We start from the raw sequence: 22800 nt of genomic DNA on the forward strand, positions 1-22800 counted from the left end.
ACCACGTCTTATCCGATGGAGAATGTCTTTCATAAAGTTGTCATGTTTAGACGTGTAAATTAAAATTAAAATTTGATGTGGCGGCATGGTAATTAACATTACCATCCCTTACGACAGACAGTGGACTATGGCGGTGGAGGCGGTGGACACGGTGCAGGCGGTGTTGTCACGATGTCACAGAAGCAAGGGTTCGAATCCCGCTGAGATAAGAACAAAAATTTGCAAACGCAAATTTGCAGATCTAACATTGTTGGGCTTAATTTGAGACGAATTATATATATAGTATGGTGTTAGCTCTATATAACCACGTGTTATCCGACCGAGAATGTCTGCCATAAAGTTTAAACGTGTATATAGACATTAATTGTCGAAATCCGGATATGGTGTACTAATTTTTGCACCTTATGTTTGCGGTATACCATCTTTTCCGCAAGTTTATTGTTTTCTGTTTAGTATTAAATTTAAAATTAAGACCCATTTATTACATCGGTGATCCGTTTATTTGGCAATCGCCAATGGCAGTCAGCAGGATTTAAGAACATTTGTTGTTCGACCTGTTAGTCAAATGCGTTTTGTTAAAATATACTTTCTCACTTTTTTGGTCTTTTGGAAAATGTTGTTTGTGCTGTATTTAGACCCCTCTAACAAGAAATTTGTTTTGCATGCACACGTATAAAAATTGCGATTTTTATCCAACGCAATCATAGGTTTGAACGTTGTTTTCAATTTAGACTTGTTTATATTTTTTCGTTTGGGCTTGTATTATATTTTTCCCTTTGGGTTTATATGATCCGTTCATCCTATTTTGACTCCTCAAAATTCAAGAGTCTATCCTAAATTGAGGTAAATTGTATGGCTTTCCAAATACTGTTTCGATTCCTAATATCACTGAAGAGACATCCATTGTCGAAATCCGGATATGGTGTACAAAAACCTGTGCACCTTTTATTTGCGGTATACCATCTTTTCCGCAAGTTTATTGTTTTCTGTTTAGTATTAAATTTAAAATTAAGACCCATTTATTACATCGGTGATCCGTTTATTTGGCAATCGCCAATGGCAGTCAGCAGGGTTTAAGAACATTTGTTGTTCGACCTGTTAGTCAAATGCGTTTTGTTAAAATATACTTTCTCACTTTTTTGGTCTTTTGGAAAATGTTGTTTGTGCTGTATTTAGACCCCTCTAACAAGAAATTTGTTTTGCATGCACACGTATAAAAATTGCGATTTTTATCCAACGCAATCATAGGTTTGAACGTTGTTTTCAATTTAGACTTGTATATATATATATATATATAGATTGCCTAACAATGTAATTTTAAAACACTATTTAGTATGTAAATATTAGAATGTTTAAAATATTTACAAAACGATAAAAATAAACGCAATATTTCGCTAGACAAACTAGCTTTATCAAGCGTGCATCTATCCAGGTGAAATCGGATGTAGATGATAAGAAACTTTTGCAGCTCAATGTACATGTTGCACATGAATTTAGCATGCCTTGTAAATAATACATAATGTGGATGAAGTTCAAGATTATATACAAAATTGGTGGTTGAAGTTTGCAACGTCCATTGGCCAATATTACAGGATAAAAAGGACGATGCTGTGTATTAAATTATTCTTTATCTTTCCTGTATCTCTTCTCGTCTTTTTCGTTAAGACCATCCGGTTCTAAAGTGTGGAGCTGGTGGATCCAAAAGTTTTCTCTTCTCCTTCTCGCCGTGGTGTCCCACTCGGTGTTGACTTCTATGATTTGGAAAGTAATATTATCAAAAGGATGTTTCTTTGGGCGAAGATGTCTTGTGAGAGGACAGTTTTTGTTGGTTTTGTACCATGAACGATGGTTATTGAGCCGAATATTGAATTTATCCATTGTTTCTCCCACATACTGAATGCCACAAGTGTTACATATTAATATATAAATTGAGTTCTACGTTTTACAGTTTGAATTTGAGTAGATGGTATAATTTTGTTTAGTAACGGAGCTGATGAAAGAACTGCTTGTATTGGCAGCTTTACAACATAAGCAATTCCTTCGACCACATTGTTTGTAGCAACCGGGAGGTGGAGTAGGCTGCTTTGCTAATACAGATGTCACTAATTTGTCACGAATGTTTTTAGGTCTTCTGAAGGCCATGACTGGTGGTGAGGAAAATACTTTCTTTAGATTTGAGTCATTTTCTATAATTTCCCAATGCTTCTGAACAATGGATGACACATTTTTAAAATCAGGATGGTAAGTGAGTACAAGAGGTGTTCTGTTGACTTCTTTATTCTTATCCTTGTACTCTAGAAGTTCTTGGCGACTAGTTTTATTGCTCTTTCGAAAGCTGTATCAATGATGTTGTTATTGTATCCTCGAACAACTAGATGTTTACGTAGTTGTCCAAGTCTAGCATTTTGCTACCATTACCACGGGAGCAGTGTTTAGGATGGCAACTTTTAGGAGAAAGGAATTGATGTTTGTCCGGGTTTTTTTGGTATGAAGGTCCGTTATAATGGTTCCGTTCTTGATGTAACTCGTAGTATCAAGGAAGTTTATTTTCTCCATAGATGTTTCGTATGTAAATTTAATTGAATGGTGGAAAAAGTAACAGTGTTCTAGAAATTCATTAAGATGGTCTTGCGAATCTCTCCATTTAAAATCAATATCGTCAATGAATCGAAATCATGATAATGGCTGGTATGGAGCACTAGCCAAGAGGCGTTTTTCAAGTTGGCCCATAAATATGTTGGCATATGACGGGGCCATTTTTGTGCCCATACTAGTGCCGTCTATCTGGAGATAGTGTTTGTCATTGAAAGGGAAGTTGTTGTTCTCCAGCACTAGTTTCAGAAGTGTAACCAGGCACTCAGTTGGTGGATTTTTTTCACTACGAGTGTCCCATGCCTCTTCATACGCTGCTATTCCTTCGTCTTGTGGAATGTTGGTATATAAAGAAGATACGTTCATGGATGCGAGTATAGTATTGTTTGGTAGGGGATTGAGGCTTTCCATTTTCTTTAGATAATCAGTCGTATCCTGAATGTAAGAGGGTAGTTCTTTAACATGAGGTCTTAAGTGATGGTCTACAAATTCGGATATCTTTTTAGTTGGGTGACTATTCGCTGAAACAATTGGTCGACCAGGATTGCCCGTTTTGTGTATTTTAGGCAACATATGGAATCTTCCAGCCTTTGCTTCGTTCTCAAGAGGTCGAAGATAATCAAAATTGTCATTATCGATATGCTTTTGGTCGTACATCTCATGAAGGATGGTGTTGAGCTTTCGAATGGTATTTAGTGTTGGATCTGTGGTTAATTGTTTATAAAAAATGAAGTAATCTGTTTTATTCATGACAACCACAGCGTCCCCTTTGTCATCAGGTTTTATTACAATATCCTCTTGTTCTTTTAACGCTTTCAAAGCGATGCTTTCTGACTTGGATAAATTATAACTTCTTTTATTTGTTATACAGGACTCTATATCAGACCTCACGTAGTTAATAAATGACTCCAAGTTATCGTTTTTACTTTTTGGTGGTTTCCATGAACTTTTTTTCCTAAATTGTGGCATGGGCCTGACTTCTTCATTGGTCTCAGTATCTGAATCTGTTAATCCGGCTTCTTCAAGGTGTTTCTTGCCCTATTGTAGAAAAAATCTTTCAAGCGTAAACGTCTAGCGAATTGGTCTAAGTCCTCGTCTAGCTGGAAGTTATTAACATTTGATGGGGTAGGACAGAAGTTTAAACCTTTACTTAAAAGAGATTCTTCAGCAAGTGTCAGTTCTCTAGATGACAAATTTACAACAATGCTTTCAGTTTTTTGTTTCCGTCTTTTAAATTTTCTTTTTCTAGGGGCCTTATGGTTTGTTGTATTGATATCATTAATATGCTGATTTAAAGAAACAGTGTGAACTTTATCTCTTTGAAATTTATTCCTTTGTTTTTCTTTATGTTTGGACATAAATTTACTTTCCAAATCATAGACGTCAACACCGAGTGGGACACCACGGCGAGAAGGAGAAGAGAAAACTTTTGGATCTACCAGCTCCACACTTTAGAACCGGATGGTCTTAACGAAAAAGACGAGAAGAGATACAGGAAAGATAAAGAATAATTTAATACACAGCATCGTCCTTTTTATCCTGTAATATTGGCCAATGGACGTTGCAAACTTCAACCACCAATTTTGTATATAATCTTGAACTTCATCCACATTATGTATTATTTACAAGGCAGCTAAATTCATGTGCAACATGTACATTGAGCTGCAAAAGTTTCTTATCATCTACATCCGATTTCACCTGGATAGATGCACGCTTGATAAAGCTAGTTTGTCTAGCGAAATATTGCGTTTATTTTTATCGTTTTGTAAATATTTTAAACATTCTAATATTTACATACTAAATAGTGTGTTAAAATTACATTGTTACGCAATCTATAATTTTATTTGTGTAATTGTATTAATCTCTGTACTGATTAATCCACACTCCCATAGATTTGTATGTCATGTGTTGTTATTTATCACTGGGTCGATACCGTTGCTGGTGGACTATCAGTCCCCGAGGGTATCATCAGCTGAGTAATTCGCACTTCGGTACTGACATGGTTTATAACTTAACTTTCCTTAATTGCCCGTTTACAAATATATAGATTATTAAGAAACTAAGGTTCGAACTACCTTAGATAAAGTTGACCTTAGATGGATTTGGCTTTTATTTTTATGTCATTTCTTGGTCGTAAAGTTTTTTAATTGTGTCCGTTCTCAAACATCTTTGGTTTTCAAAATATTCGACTTTGAGCGTTCCTGGTGAAGGTAGATTCAGAAAAGCGCTTTGGACGCATACAATTTATATAGTGTTATTTGCATATTTTTTTTTTAATCATTAGTTGTAATTGGCTTTGAACTATCTTACAGAAACTGCGAATTCTCTTAGATCGGTATATTGTGTCTTTGTTTTCATCTTAATATTTTTGTTGTCAGTCTTATTAACCTTTTAAGTAAAACAATTTCCAGCTGATTTTGACATGCGCCTCTTATTCAGGGAATGTTGTTGGTTGCTGTTTTTTTTATATATTTATATATTGCTGTTTTTTATATATTTATATATATATTTGTTAATTTTTTTTTTATAATCATGCCGTTGGTTTTTTCGTTTGATTGTTTCACATTTTGTCATGTTGGGGCCTTTTGTCTGACTACACAGTATGGTTTTTTGCTGTAAAGTGACCTACAGTTGCTAACATTTCCATAGCATTTGGTGGATAGCTATCTCATTAGCAATCATATTAGATCTAATTAATGGTATATAATAAAAATGTTTTCACATGGCACACGATGGAAAACTGTTGAATTTCGGGTCAACACCAAAATTGCATAATATGAAATTCAATCATCCAACAAACAGTCTTGCCAAATTTTGTTTTATTCGGCCCATCCATTGTTTAATGGTGATTTTTCAAGGGAAAGTTTACTTAAAAGTTAAGAACGCGTGAGAGAGTCACAGTAAGATACAACCATGTTGGCCTGAGATTTTGTAAATATCCAAATTTTGAAACAATATCCTTTACCATCCTTAAGGCATTAACAATATAATTTGTTAATCTGTTTAATGTCACAATCTAATTTTGGTATTGACATTTCTCAAAGATATTACAGAATAAACTAAAAAAATGCATCCCCGAAACTGCAGGCAAGTGACTTGGAGTAGTATGTCTATTTTCAATGTTCTAATAAAAATATACACTTCATCGAACATTCACCTGTTTAAAACGTGAAAGGTAAAATTAAATACAAGAATAATTTTCAATGTACTGTATTTGCAAATAACAAATGCCTTAATTTTTCATGCACTTTAACAATTTTTATTGATACTATTCTAACTAAGGTCCTTAGCACCGCACTTGAAAGCGGCTAGATATAAACAAAAGTCCAAACATTAAGACAATGTTAACCTCTTTTTTTGTAGACCAATTTCACAAGACTTAAAGACACATTTTGACGGTATGTTTTATGCTCCCAAACATTTGTTTTTGAGGATCACTGAAGGGGCATTAACTTTCGTAATGCGCTTCTGGTGCATTAAATTTGGTAGCGTTATTGTTATCAAGTATTATAAATAATGAAAAAAAAACAATGTGCCATTAATTTCTTTGAAATTAAAATTTTCAAGACAATAAAACTCATACAATTGAGACCAGTGTAAATCATTCATCACTTTGCGTATAGCTCCATATGAATAGGAAATTTTAACGCATGATCTGCTAACCTTTCTGGAGAACATGAGATCACTATCGGATTTTGGTTGGGTTCGAGTTGCTCAGTCTTTAGTTTTCTATGTTGTATTTGTAGACTGTTATTTCTCTTTTGGTCGTTTTCCGTTTTTTGTCATGGCATTTTCAGTTCGTTTTCGACATGAGTTTGACTATCTGTTTGGTTTCTTCCACCTATCTTTTACACAATTATTTTATTTCAGATGTACGTAACAATTACCTTTTGTGTTATCTTTATTTTCTTCTAACTGAGATATTGTTTCCTTGGCAGATTGTAACTCTTCATCAACTTTAATATATTCTTCTTCTACTTTTTCCAACCTTCTCTCTTGCTGTGCAAAGGAAACATATACTTCTCTGTATGAACTGTCAAGATTGGATGACATCAAAACATCACATTCTGTCTTAAACGATGCACCGCCAATTCGTTGAATAGCCTTAAAAGCAAAATCTGTGTTTGAGATACAATGGATCAGCGTACATTCGTTAAAAAGGTAGCATGAGCCCGGATGGTGAATGGTATCCTTTTAACGTACTAAAACTATTATTGTGACGACTTTTATCAATAACACTTCCTTTCGTAATTAGACCCTCCGATTTGTGAGCTTAAACAACCACCTAATTCTGTACACTACTATTCATCAGGTATCTACAGTCACGTTAAGGATTGAAATTGATACGAAACCGTATGAACTTACAGTATAACATGTATAAGGAATATGATTCAGAAATTTATCCATTATTGATAAAATAAAGCCTAATCGAGCTAATCTTTTCCATTTAAACTTAGTATTACTGAAAGAAAAATCATTAAATCCATTTTTCGATTCTTAGTTTTGATATTTAACGAATATGTCAAAATATACAGTGAAACATTTCAATGGCCATGAACATCAAGATTCAATGTTCTTATTTTCTGATGAATTACACGAAACAGTTGACAGTAATCAAGTAAAAAATATTATGATTTTCTCTTATTTCGATGATAACATAAACAAAAAAAGATGGAAAATCGAAACAGATATTTGAACTATGTCTACAAGTGTTACTTTCAATGTTAACTCTTAAACTCATCCTAACCTGGCAGCTTCCAACTTACATACATATGACAATTTTGTTTTATAATATACAAAGGCGCAAGCTCAAAGTATATATTGTACATCATCATATTGATATATGTGAAATCTACATTGGAATGTCCTCCGTTTGGTATTAAATCAATAAATCATAGTTATAAACAACATATATGTTTATAATGACAAAAACCTTATTGACCCATTCCATCAAAGATGGGATTACGTTCGCCCATCAAGGATGGGGTTACATTCGAATATAACACTGACATCTTGTAAAACTAAGTAAAAATATGTATGTGCCTTACAAATGTATGTTGAATATTCACAATACCCCAGTTAAACAAAGTTGAAATATGTCAATTTTAAAATGATTTAAAAAAAATTTATTATTGAAATCAGTTATTCAGGGAGGGATGCGGGGTATAATTTCAGTTTCCAAATGTTCCTGCCACTTTCAATCTGCAACTAAGGCGCCTTCTGATAACATCAGGGGAAGAAACTTACTTGGTAAAAATTTCTCCAACATAAAGTCAAAGCCGCTTTCTACAGTACCGCCAAGTTTGCCAAAAAATTATTTTTAATAAAAATTAGTATATAATCTAAGGACTTCATTTCAGTGACGGATTAAAGAGGTAACAGTTGGTCAATGAAAATGTATATACTATGAAATTTAGTGTGAGAGGCTGTGTACCTTTCCATTGCCTATCCTATTTAGCCTATATTTACAGCTCCAACATATAACAAACAAACATAAAAAAATATGATTTTAAGGTGGCTGGGGCGTCTTAATCAAAACTGATAGAATTTTTTAATAATTTGTCATAATGAAGTTTTTATCATGCTTTTTTCAAAAATATAATAAAAAGTATGGGTCACCGGACTTTTTTTCACGCTACAGGTTGTGCAAAATTGTCATATTTTGTATAGATTATGCATGGAAAATCAAATTGTGTGTGATAAAAAGAAAACTACATGATAGAATTTTAAGATAAAATGTGAGAAGATAGCTCTTATAACATGCTTTCAGATAAGAAAAAGAAAAAATGGGGTCACGGAACTTGTTTTCTTGCTACAGATTAAAATAAGTAAATTCACAACACTTTCTATTATAAAAATTACTTTATCTGAGTTATCTCCCCTTATTTGGCAAAGTTGAAAAAAAAATTATCAATCACAAATAAGGTGTTTTTTTTAGGAATTACAGCCGTAATTATGATAAAACCCACAACTTTCTATATTTACATCAAAAGTCTTACACATAAATTACATACTACTCTCAAAATTTGCACATTTCATCAAAGATCTAGACCAACGTTATCTGCTATTTCGAAATCCAAAATGGAGGAAGACTCCCGAGCCACCTTAAAAGGCCTTTTACTCCAAAATGAAGAGATGTTAGCTGCTGGTGTTCGAATATATATTGAGATAAAGAGATATCTACTTCTTTACATGGTAAGACGATAAAACAATTTGTCCCAAAAACAGGCATGTATAGTTAAGTGGCAGTGGGCGTTCTCCATGTTTTGAAGCATTTATCAATTTCACAGTAAAACTAAATCTGTGTTAATATAGACACTTATATAAATATACGACACATAGGTAGTATATCTGAGCCTGATAGACATGCAAAAGCAACAATCAATGATTATAGATCATTTTTTAGATTCCAGGTTTTGGAATTATTTTGTTAATTTCAAAGTAAAACTTAAGCTACGTCAAAATGTAGATATAAGAAGCACATTCCTTTCACTCATTATCATAGATTGTTTTTTTAGTTCAAGATGAAATTGCTCAAGTTCCTTAAGAATGTTTGAAAAAATTATCGCCATCATCATTATTTTATGTGACATTATTATTGTTTTCGTCAAGTATATATGATAAAATTCTAGTCCAATCAAGTTGCTTGATATTCTCTTCACATGGTTTCAAAGTGCATACTTTTTAGTTTTTAGTTTTACCACAATTATAGATTTGCGTTGTACCCTGATTAAGTTATTAAGAATCGTATTTATTCTTTACTTAAATGATAGTAACTTGTCTTAAAAGATATTTTTTAAAACCAATGATTTCAATTTTATCCCAAAATAGCCAGTGGCACCTATTGTTCTTAACATCTTAATTAAATACCCTTGTGATCATTCACCCATAGTTACTTGGTACACGGGAAAAGTATGTACTATGAAACTAAGAAGGAAAATTCAAGGAATTTGGACGGGGAAAGTTGGTTAAAAGCACAAGTAGCTTGTTTTTTGCTTTAATTTCTGCAAAAGATGAGGTTTGATAAAAGTCATCATCTGGCTTCTGAAATTGCAAATGAACGGACCGATATATTCTGGATATTTTAGTGCAAGTGCAAAAAGGTAACTTATGATGTTGCTATGACTTCATAACCATTTTAAAATCGACATGTATGACCTAAAATAATCATTTTACAGGTTTGTTTTTTGGTCAAAAAAAGATATCAACCAAGAACTTTCCCAAAACGGTTTTTATTACACACTCTTGCATGCCATCCTTGTAAACAACATTGTGTAGCATGATATTTTTTACGGTAAAGCCAATACTCTTACTTAAATATCAATGACAAGTTCTCAAAATGAGGCTAATTTGGTAGTTTTTAAATTTTGAACAAAATCTTTGAAGCCATAATAGAAATATGTAAGACAAAATTTTAAAATATAAATATTGGTGATTGACAGTCTTATGTCTTATGAACATCTGAAGTATGTTATTTGGTGAATTTATTATAACTTTTGATTTTTGAATTCAAGAGGACAAAAAAGAGGCCTTATCATATCTTCTTCTTTTGCAGTAAAAGTGTGGTGTTGACGCAAATGTTAAAAGCCGGTGTGAATACTGTTTAATGATCCACTACATCCATTTAAACCGAACAAAAAGAATTAAATTAACCACCACAAAACTTTTCAAGTGATCAAGATTTTCTACAGTCTCCTTTCAAACTCTTGATAATTCATAACAACTTGCACACATATTAATGTTATATACGACTAGTTATTGAATTGAATGTATAAACTTTTTTTTGTCTATATTTAGAAATAGTTTATTTTTCATAAGACACCAATCTCCCTTTTATCAATCAAAAGTATATACAAACCATATGTTTTTGCAATCACTGTAAAGTAAGCTTGTATTTGACACTTGAAATTAACTTGAGTACACCGGAAGTCGCTGATTATCTCACATGATTAAAAATTGCAAAAACAATTAATATCTCCATAGGCGACAATGGTTGCTTTTTCGACATACAGACTTCAAAAAGTTGATTTTATTAACTTAACCTTACTAGAATTAAAGACAAATAATTAGGGCAGTATTTCTTAGTCCAAAAAATATAGGTACCCGTTGCTTTTACTTATCTCCCTTGCCTATCAATTTTGCACTAAAAAAAACAGCGGTATACTACTATTGCCTAAAGTACACAATTTATGTATTTTTAAAATCAGTGTTTGGTAAACTTTTTCCTGACACCAGGTGTATTTTCTTCAATTTTTTTTCTATCAAGTGCATATGATGTAAGTTGGAAAACTTTAAATCGTTCTCTGAACGATTGATATCTTGTATGTGTATATCAATAATGTTCGGGCTAACATTTTTTTAAGAAGTATTATTGTACAAAGATTCGATAAATGGTTCAGTCAATTAATTTTTTTGTAGATCTTGTATTGAAGAGATGTAATTGTTTGCAGTTTTTGTCTATCTATTATAGTTCACGATAATAGCCAGACATGTTTTAATACCTAAATTTCACAAATGGTGGCAATAGTTCCTAGGAGAGGTCGACTGATTACTTTTGTAGAATCACAGAGTACGTAGATCTTTATATTGTGAACATCTTAATAAATAAGTCATGAATTTTGTATCTATTATAGTTTTCAATTATGAGACAGTTATCTTTGTGTATATTCTATTATTACCCAAAATATCCTTGTTCGATGTTATACTATCTAGACTTATTACTGAAACTGAGCTGCCCCATAAATCAATCTTGTGAAGTTTTATCTAAATTGGTTCGATAATTTCAGATAAGAAGATCTTTTAATGCGTTCATTAAGGTCCTATTCAACTTTTAAGTACCATTGTTTTACAGCAAGCATCAAATGTGTACGTACCTTTATAAGTACAAAAACAATGTTTGTACCAATTGAGTTCTTGAATAGTATGCAAAACCAGTTAAATTTCAGAATATTGTACTATACAAGTACTTTACAGATATTGTACCTATTTTGTATTTAAAATGGAATAAAAATAACTGGTCTTTTGTCTTTTAGTAGAAATTCAGTATCGTAAATTTATAGTGTTAAATAAAAAAAACTCTTACAAGACATTTAAGGAATTTGACTTACAGCTACGATTAGGATTACTAATTACATTAATATGTAGTCTTTAAATCTTGGGTACCCTAAAAAGTTTAAATATGAATAGACGTCTACAAAAAAGGCTAGAATCATTGGTTTTTCTATCATTGTAGAACAGGATTAAGTGAAGATATATGTAGTAAGGCGTCTACAATGCATCTTTTATTTGTTGTTGGGCATGTTTTTATTTTAATAAACTGTTTGATTCGAAACGTCTTGAAAAAAAAATATTTGTTTCAAAAGGGAAATTAAAAATTATTCTTTTCTGTTGAAAATTAGAACAAAAATTAAACACAGTTGATTCAAGTCGAAAGAAAAGATCGTCCCGAGAGAAAAACATTCCCCAAGTAAAGATTATTTGTCTATTCCTAAAGTGTATACATCAACTATCATTCGTGTGTTCATCAAATAAAAGATGATGTATGTACTTTTAGCAGGATAAACATCACTTGACAAAAAACTGCACGATACATGTAAATCAATTCTTGAAATTGTCGTTGGTGCAGCGCTAAACTTCAGTAAGAAGAGTGCAATAAGATATGAGAAGGTAAGATTACTGAGAGACAAACATGGGTGGTGAGTGTTGAGATATACAGAAAAAAAGGACAAAAAAATCTTATCGGCTTGTATTAAAAGGACCAATTTCACAACAAGTTTTTTAAAGTAAAGACACAAAAACAAAACAAAACATTAAGTTTCCCCTATATAACCTATATAAAATAACTGTAATTTCGTTAATTTTAATGTATTTTAACCAATAAAAAGGTCTGTGACCACCAGTTCAGTGGATTTTACAAATCTGGAATCAAATAAAAAAAAGTACAAAACACATTCATATTAAAAACTCAAATTATATCTTGTCACCCAGAAGCGCCTTCATGTCTTCTCAGATCTTCTTCAAAAAATTCAATGAACCCCAAGGGTTGACCAGGTATAGAAGTATGTTCATCTCGGGACTACTCCCTTTCTAACAGTACTCAGCAGTTTGAAATGTTATATGTATTTGAGAAGAAGAAAATGATGTGTCGTCATCACATGCTTTATACACCCTTTTGTTTAGTAGGGCGTTCGTTTAGATGCGCAGGATGAATGATTTCGAAACCACGTACGATCGGAATCGGCATGTAAACACCGATTCCTCGTGTAGGAAGAGTACCACGATTTTTGCACGCTACATGACATATGACCAACTCTCTAAAGTATTCGTAGGTGGCCTTTTCTACCCCTATCTAACATACCTACATTTCCAGTGGCAGTCCAATTTTATTTCCCGTCATCCGAGTCGACTTACATATTGTATTGATTGTTAATTCATTATCGTCCATATACATGACACTGGACATTAAGCAAACAGCAATCAAGCAATCAAATCTGAATGAAGGTTTCGACCCGTCCAAAGCACGGATTATTTCTATTCCATTAAAGTTTGTGATGCAGGTTTATTGAATCAAAATCATTTGTAAAAATGTGATAGTGTGAACGAACATTTACGTAATAGTGTCTGTGTTAAGTATAAAAGTATCTGATGAATACCAAGCATATTTACCTTTCAACTGCATATAACATTACAAACTACTGAGTAGATATCAAAATTTTGTAACATATTTCATCCCCGATGCTTGATATATGTGTATCCCTTTTAGAGTAACGTTCATCATACATGTGCATATGTTCGTTCAAATTACGCATGGATATATATCAAACTCAAGAGACGGGGTATGTGAAAGAAACTTTCTCTCTCTCATGTACGTTGTAACGGCATCTTAGACAACGATCGACATCTGTTTTAACTATAACTATATGCGCTGCCTTTATTTGTCGTCAGGGAAAACTTACAAATGAAAAAAAAACCTTGACACAAGTCTTATATCTGTTAATTATTTTTTACAATAGAAAGTTTAAATAAAATCCTAGATATAAACATAATTTCCGCAAATATCTAATTGCGAGTACTACAAATATATGGCACATTTTCAGTACTTCATAATTTCATGTCCTCTCCTGACAATAGTACAAAAAAGACTCTTATCAAACACCGTTTTGAAATTTTTAGACGGAGGTAACTGTATGCATGACCTGTGCTAATGTCGAAATTGATAATGTCAGCAAAACATTCACAATTTATTCACAATTAGTCTTTCAGTCATACGTGAGGAGAAATGGCATTGAAATTATTGATTTAACCCTTCAAATTCCCGCAAATTATTCCAAAATAGCCTCGGGGTCGCCTACTTATGACTTGTGTATAGATATGATTTATCGCCTTTCGAATAATTCATTAATATAATCTTTATTTTAGAAAGATGCTAACATGAGTTAATTTATTGTTGTTGTAGCTACTTATATTTCACTTAATCGAAAATGAGTATAAAACAAACTCATCAAAAACACCAGTCTTCTTATTAAGTCTGATTAAGGCTCATTTGTGGCGCTCGGGCTAAAATAATTGCAATGCCAGATCAATTAAGAAGTTAAAAGAAACAAAAAATATTCCACAAAAGTTTTGCAATATCTTGCTGGGCCATTTTGCCGTGGTATAAATGAATTGTGTTTTGAGTGATTTTAATGTTTTAAGTTCACGACATTTATATAAAACGCATGTATCAATAGTCCAAGCAAGCATTAAAAAGTATAACCAACACAAAAAAACGGAACTCCAAGGCAAATTCAAAAAAGGGATGTCCATAAAAACTGACAAAATTAAATGCTATCAATCAACGGAACAAGTGAAAAACAGCTGTCATATTACTGACTTAGTACAGGCTTTTTCCGAAGAAAACGGAAGGTTAAACCTGGCTTTATAGCTAGCTAAACCTCCCACTTGTATGACTTTTGTTTATAGTTCCGTTGTATTACCAAAATTGGGTAAGCAGCCCAAATAGGTTGATGTGGCAATAATTGGGATCTAGCAGTCAACAGTGTGTAAACATACATCCTAGACAACAAAACCTGACTAAAAAATTCAAACAAACAAACAAATTAATCTAACAAAGACGCCAACAAAAAAGGTGTAGTAAATACCAGTTGAAATAACTCATTAAAGATGCCTAGACCAAAATATTGTACGTAAAAACTGACTACGGGACTGGTGTTACACTCGAGGATAGAAAGTCCACCTGCAGTGCATTCAACATAGTCTTTGTAAAAACTCATCAAAGATTCCAGGTTTTATAATTTATTAGGCCAAACATAACATAGCACTCAGTAATGATGCTCGAATCAAAACAGTTCGAATGCTAAATCAATAACGGAGTTGAAGAGCTTTATTATTACTATGTAAAAAAATACTGAACCAAATATGGCTAACTTATACCTGCGATAGTAAACCTTAGTGTTTCGAGTGATTTTTACATTTCAGGTACAGTAAATCTGACCATTACCATTATATATCATACCAGCATTTATTTGCTGACAACTGGTCTGGTGATACCCTCAAGGACAATGTGATTTCATTCAGAAGTATCATCGACCTAGTGATCATTACAAACAAATCATGAAAAATATTAGGCTTGTTACTTAGTACGTCAGACGCGCGGTTGTCTTAATTCCACTCATCAGTGAAGCTCGTAATAAAACAGCTAACAACAAAGTTGAAGAGCGTTGAGCATGTAGAATCCCCCCCCCCCCCCCCAAAAAAAAAGAAAGATATGTTATGAAATTATAATTTGTTACTAATATATATGTCAATTAATACATGATTATGCCAAAATCACATTTTGCACTGTACTGGATGATATCCCTTCATACCCCTCATATAATACGGGCCGTTCGAAATGCAGGTTTGGGAAATTTTGACTGCCACTGGAAAATGAGGGTATATTGGATAGAGACAGAAATGTTGCCTTCCACTGACGGACACCACAAGTATTGTTGCAAGGGTTCTTAACATGCAGAGAGAGGGGCACTCTCCCCACAGGAGGTATCGAATTTAATTTCCACATTCTGACCGGACGTGGCTACGTACTTTTACATCCCGCACAGCCAAACGGACTTCCGGTTGGAAAAAGACCTACATTCTGCTCAAACTGGTGCTAGGGGCCGTCTTAAACTTGCAGTGAGGTAAGAGGGTCTTTTTGGGGGGTTTCGTGTTGAAGGCCTTCACTGTGACTTTGAGATAAAGAACATCAATAAAAGCGCTGTTCCTTTGCTGTTTGTGGTTTTTGCTGTGCATACACTGACTGTGTGTCATGGATGGATAACCCATATACTTTCTTTTCTATTAACTGACCATATTTAAATGGACACGATTTTTCTTTCATAAAAAGGACACGCTTTGGTGCCCATTAAGAACGAGACATGTTTTAGAGTGTTTTTTTATTTGTCTTTGTAAATTATTTACCTTTTCTGTGTATTCCATTTTTGGTAATAAACTTTTGGCGTGGCTCGGTACTTATGCATCCCGCCATTGTGTTGTTGTGCTGTGGTCATTTTTTGTATTCTTGTCTTTCATGTTTGCTTATGTGCTTTGTCTTTATGCCATTCTGTTTTTCTTTGTTGACATATTTGTTTGTTTTTATAGTGATTAAAATTATAACACAATGTTGACTGCTGTACCCCTCATTTTGACATTTTTACCTATTAAGTCTGTTTGTTTTGTTCACACTGTTATCAATATAATGGAATTGTATGCGACTGTCATACAAGTGAGAGGTTTAGCTAGCTATAAAACCAGGTTTAATCCACCATTTTTCTACATAAGGAAATGCCTGTACCAAGTCAGGAATATGACAGTTGTTTTCCATTCGTTTGATGTGTTTGAGCTTTTGATTTTGCCATTTGATAAGGGACTTTCCGTTTTGAATTTTCCTTGGAGTTCGGTATTTTTAGTTATTTTACTTTTTTCAGTGACGTCATATGGACACATTTTTTTGGAATCGGACACGTTTAGGGGGTGGACACGTTTCTGAGTGGTACATATATATGCTACATTTCGCACAAATATTACATTCACAGTCTTTTGATTTAAGAAACATTGCGTTAAATAAAAAAAAGTTATCTGTTCGTAAATGTATGTATACCGGAGGCATATAATACAATAATTTAATTATATGTCTATAATACAATAATTGTATTATATGTCTTTGTGTATACGTAGGATATACCTGTATTACTGACAATTAAAAATCTGCCTCATCTTTATTTCCTTATAACGACGATCCTTCACTTGTAAACAGCGTCAATCTCAACAAAAACGTTTATCCCGCATTTATATAAACAAGAAAACTTCCGAAATGTCAGATCTACAACAAGATGTCACTTTTCCTGGTATTTCTGGCAAAGGTTGCTTCTTTTATTATATCCCGTGTATATGGAGAAAGGCACATGATATTTGTCTTCAAACCCACTACAAGAACAACAATGACATCAACAGATTTGTTCGACGTGCAACATTTCTCCCACTTGTACAAATGTATCATGTAAAGGATGGTTGGTTGTGAATGCATTAGAAGAAACTTACACAAACATCAACACTTTAGAGTTAACTTTACCGACTATGTCACAGAATAATGGGTTGAGTGTAACCGCCACCCCTAGCTGGAACCATTACGAAATAGTAGGCCCACGAACAAACAACCACTTAGAAGATAGGCATCATAATCTAAAGAATCATGTATGGACAGCACCCACACCCAAACATCTTCAACTTGGTAAAACCACTGAAGAAACAGCAAGTAGCTATTGAGTTTAGAATAATCCAGTACTCAGCAGGTGGTAAACGTCGTCAACGCAAAAAAATGTACATTGAAAATGACAACAGGCTAGCTGACCTAAACCAGCGACTCCATGATATCAACATGACACCAGTTGAGTATGCAGATGAAGCATTATAACTTTTTCATATTAATTAGTGCATAACTTTTGAGACAATCATAATCTTTATATTATTATATTTTGATCATATATTTTATATTCATCACGAGAATGACACTGGTATATATTTAATATGAATAGATGATTATTCTTTTAATAGAATTATAGAAATCCTTATTTTCCATTGTTTTATTATATCAATTTTATATTAATTCCTAAGGAAATGGAGATCCTCAACACATACAATTACCTACATTTTTACTATTACATGTAACAAAAATGGTATTGAGCTCACTTTAATGCTAAGCATAAACTGTTTGTAAATTGATTAGCGTAAAGAACTTTCAGAGAAAATATGTGCATTTTTTTATTTATCATAAACCATTCATAATCATATGTCATAAATTCGTTTGATTCGTACAATGTTTGTTATCTTGTTGAAAATAAACTGCTAAAAATTGTAAATTGGTGGCGCTCGAATAAAGAAGTTTAGAGGCCCAATTAAATTCGAAGTTCAGAGAAAAATTACATTCTAAAATACAAAAATTGAAGAACAACAAACTATTCTTCTGTGCGCGGTTGTTGTAGTTTTAAAATTTGATATGTGAAATGTGTGATAACAAAACAGCAACTAACAAATCTTACAAATTGTAAAATCTAAAAGCCAAGGATGTATAAATACTCGAAGACTTGAGGAGCTATATCAACAAAAGCGATCTTAAAGGAATAGCAAGTTAGTTTTAAATTATTTCTTATTCATCGACAGAAAATTTAAGAAAAGTATGTTAAAACCGATGTAAGTGCGCAAACACTAGTTACCTAACTGTTTGTACTGGTTAAGTTGTGCATCTGGACAAAAATTTCTTTGACCAATCCTCTGGGTTAAAACATCCGTAAGACAAACGTTACGACGTTAACAAATATATAACCGTACTGCATTTTCAATTTTGTTACGGAAATTATTTTTTTCTGGCAACATTTATAATGTATTATATTAGCACCAAAGCTGAGCTACATGTACTGTATTTTCGTGATTAGCACATTATCTCAAAAACAAACTATTTATCTGCTGAGGCATCGAAGTATACAAATATATATTACCGAACTCATTGGACAAAACACACGGTTCTTTAACTGAATTTAGCCAGTATACCTGAGACAAAATCATTGTGGAATCCAATGAATAAATAATGCGTTTGGGAAATTGGATACCTATGGCAGTACAGCGAACATTGTGCAGGGAATTGCAGCCAAGGCTTGGTAGAAATACATTCAATACAAATTAAATACCCCAAATATTTTCGTTTGTAAGCTATTTTGATAGTTTGATCTTGATACAACTTTATAAGTATACTGGAAACTAATTTACCTCGCAAACATTTGTCCACATCGCCAGGAAATCTTCTTTATCAATATAACCAGCTGTGTTATGAGCTATCCAGTTCCGATAATATTTTATCCGAGATAAATCCGCTTCTTCGCTGATCAAAGCTTCTGCTGGAAGTGAATCCTCTAATTTCATCTTTTGTAAATTGCGCAGTAAACAAATCATTAGAGTAAGATCCATTTTCGATGACTTCGAGTTTCCTATAAAACAATTGTACTTTTTAATATTTGATAGTGTACCCATGTAGACATAATCCCACCATAACCATTTCAAACATCTTGACTGCTTACTGGTTATTATTGTATGTTACAATACGATGTGTATGTATCTCAGCTCACTTGCGACATGTTTACGCAGCATTAGATATTTCGATACCAGCACAGTCGTCTGATCTGTCATTTTCCCGATTGTGCCCTGTTATGCATGCCTAATTCTGTCGAATCACCCGGTCTATCGCCATTCGGTGTTCATGCGTTTCCCTTAGTTATTGTTTGTTACCTTGATTTGTCTATCTTTAATCGATTGACGAGATTATAATATCGATAAACTTTCGCCTTAATTTATTTAATGTTGATCAGGGAATAATGCAAACGAAATAAAAAAAAAACTCAAAGATACCAGGCTTATAAATGTGTACGCCTGATACGCAATTCGTCTACATAAAACTCATTATTACTGCTAGAATCAATTCAAGAAGGTGGAAGGCAAAATCAAGTATGAAGTTGAAGTGCATTGAAAACTTAAAATTCCGAAAGGTTTTGCCAAATACGTCTAAGATCATCTATGCCTGGGGATAAAAAATCCTTAGTCTTTCGAATAATTCAACAATGTGTTAAGAGTTTTATAAAAGTTATACGAACTTTCCCAAACAGACATGAACACCTTACAATCTATATATAAACCAAATAAAGTGAACGTTTTACTTAATGTATCTGAGGAACGGACCTTATCACAATAAAAAAACCAATTGTTCAGAGAACAATTGAAGATCTTTCCACATTACATTTCTAGATGAATGATAAAAAGCTATTTTTAGTTTACTCAAAGTTACTATTGGCGTCCAATCAGAGGTTTCTGCATACTGATTCCAAAATTTTATGGTTTCTTTATACTTTTGACTTAAAAATGGTAGATAATTTGCTACTCCCGATAAAGAAAATGTCATTTTAAGACTCATATGATAGCTTTCTTTGCACTGATTCTAAAGATATATGGTTTTATATACTTTTGTCTTAAATATAGGAGACCATTGACTACTTCCGGTTAGGAAGATCTCATTTCCTGACTCATATGATAGCTTTCTTTGCACTGATTCTGAAAATATATGGTTTTATATACTTTTGTCTTAAATATGGGATATAATTTGCTACTTCCGGTTAAAAAAATGTCATTTTTCGGTTTCATAAGATAGCTTATTTTCCACTGATTATGAAAATATATGGTTTCTATATTCTTTTCATTCAAATAAAGGAGATAATAAAGTACTTCCGGTTTAAAGTATGCAACTTCAGGTGTCATTTTAAAGGATTTTGTATGCTGATTTAAAAAAAAAGTTTATACATACTTTTTAATTGAATTAGTGTGGGGCCTCGGTGGACGAGTGGTCTAAGTAGTTACTACTGTAATCACTAGCCAGTCAACACTGAGGTTGTGAGTTCGAACCCAGCTCGTGCGGGTGCACTCGACTCCAATCTTAATTGACTAGGATTGTCAGTTTTCCTATCGAAGGTCGGTGGTTTTCTCCAGGTACTCCGGCTTCCTCCACCAATAAAAACTGGCCGCCACGAAATAGCCCAAAAGCGGTGCTAAAAAGTGGCGTTAAAACACCAAAAATCAAAAATAAAAAAATCATTGAATTAGTGCAAAAAAGCTTCTTCCGGTTTGTCACCTAACCCTTTGTAAAAGACACTATGGCTTCAGAGTGAAGTAATATTTGATTTACCTTAAATTTCAACATTTAAGGGGCAATAACTCATATAAGGTATAATCATATCACTTCGGACTAAATGTACCATTTGTTCGTCTCAACAACCCAAACATTTAGCATCAGTTCTTTTATATGTAGCTTTTATAGTATTAGATAAGATGTACACACAAGAAAAGGGCAAAATTTTGAAAATGACCTTGACCTTTGACCTTGACACCATTTTCATGTTGGTGTACTAAGGACCTCAAATCAAGATACCCTAGGTCACTATCACTTACGGTTAATGAGTTACATTCATATATCACTTATGTCAAATACAAAAGGGGAAATAACTTTCATATGGAGTCTCAGTATCGCTTCAGTTATAACTGACGGAAGCATCCTGAGGGTTTAACGAGCAATTTGGAAAAATTAATTTGTCAACTTCTGTTACGGTTGCAAAGGAGATGTACACACAAGAAAAACAGTGTTCGGGAAGATAACTCTTACAAAGAAATTAGTTCGGTATAGCAGGGTCAAATTTAAAAGCGCATAAACTGTTAAATAACATATACCAAATATCTAAGCGACCTGTTGCAAAACAAAATTTACAGACAAGAAACAAATTTGGCGGAAGAAAAAAAAAATAATTAAAAACCAATTGTTCAGAGAACAATTGAAGGTCTTTCCACATCAATTTTCTAAATTATTGATGATAAGCTACTTCCGGTTTACTTAAAGTTACTATTGGCGTCCAAGCATAGGTTTCTTCATACTGATTCAATAAATAAATGTTGCTATATATTTTTGCCTGAAATAAGGGAGATAATTGTCAACTTCCGGTTTAAAAATATCACTTCCGGTCTCACATGATAGCTTTATTTACACTGATTCCAAAAATATATGGTTTCTATATACTTTTGCCTGTAATAAGGGAGATATTAGGTACTTCCGGTTGAGTGAAGGTTACTTCCGGTCTCAAATGATAAGTTTATGTATACGTATTTAAAAAATATATAGTTTCTAGGTACTTATGAAATAAGTGCAAAAATGGCTACTTCCGGTTTACGCAAGGTCACTTCCAGTTGATATTTTCCAAGGTCATATGTAAAACCTACAGTTTGCAAAAGACCCTAGGGCTTTATCATGTACCAAGTTGTATAACCTTAAATTTAAGCATTTCAGGGACAATAACTCCTATAAGATGTCATTGGATTGTTTCAGACCAAATGTATCATATCTGCATCACAATTAGGCAAACATTTTGCACTAGTCCTTTCATATATATCTTTAAAAATGACAGAGAAGATCAAATAGCAGGGAAAAGTCAAAATTTAGAATATGACCTTGACTTTTGACCTGACCTAAATTTCATTTTAGTAAACAAAGGACCCCAAATCAATATACCTTAGGTCTCTATCATTTACCATTAATGCTATACATTTATATATCCCTTATGTCAAATACAGAAGGGGAAATAACTCTCATATGGAGTCTTCAAATCGCTTCGGTTAAAATTGAACAAAACATCGTGAGGATATAACGAGCAATTTGGTAAAATAAATTTGTCGCTTTCTTTTACAGTATGGAGGAGATGCACTCACAAGGAAAACAGTGTTTGGATAGATAACTCATACAAAGAAAAGTATTCATTTAAGCAGGGTCAATTTCAAAGGGGCATAAACTATGTGATATCATATACCAAACATCTAAGCGACAACTTGCGAAACAAAATTATACGCAAGAAATAAAAGTGGCAGAACAAGAAAAAAAAATCAAAAACCAATTGTTCAGAGAACAATTGAAGGTCTTTCAACATAAATTTTCTAAATAATTGATAAGAAACTACTTCCGGTTTACTCAAAGTTACATTTGGCGTCTAAACATAGGTTTCTTTATAATGATTCAATAAAATGTATGGTTTCTATATACTTTTGCCTGAACTAAGGCAGATAATTGCCAACTTCCGGTTAGGAAAATGTCAT

At 33.0% G+C, this 22800-nt stretch overlaps 1 protein-coding gene across 4 annotated transcripts in view; it reads right to left on the bottom strand.

Annotated features, from left to right (window-relative positions):
- The window catches only part of LOC127719516 (uncharacterized), a 43074-nt gene that overhangs the window by 9373 nt on the left and 10901 nt on the right, over positions 1-22800 (bottom strand). For 3 of the 4 annotated variants that reach the window (XR_007990349.1, XM_052225672.1, XM_052225691.1), the window contains exons 3-4: positions 18892-19109; positions 6480-6696 (exon numbers count right to left, since the gene is read on the bottom strand). Coding sequence is in view for 3 of the 4 variants with exons in the window: in XM_052225672.1 (XP_052081632.1) it covers positions 6480-6696; positions 18892-19109 (435 nt within the window). In the remaining variant the exon portion in view is untranslated. Of the gene's footprint in view, positions 1-5579; positions 5750-6479; positions 6697-18891; positions 19110-22800 lie in introns of those variants that run through there. The other variant, XM_052225680.1, reaches the window with a different exon arrangement.

The sequence above is a fragment of the Mytilus californianus genome, unplaced genomic scaffold (genome assembly GCF_021869535.1).
Source record: "Mytilus californianus isolate M0D057914Y unplaced genomic scaffold, xbMytCali1.0.p SCAF_1, whole genome shotgun sequence".
In the NCBI taxonomy this organism is placed as follows: domain Eukaryota; kingdom Metazoa; phylum Mollusca; class Bivalvia; order Mytilida; family Mytilidae; genus Mytilus; species Mytilus californianus.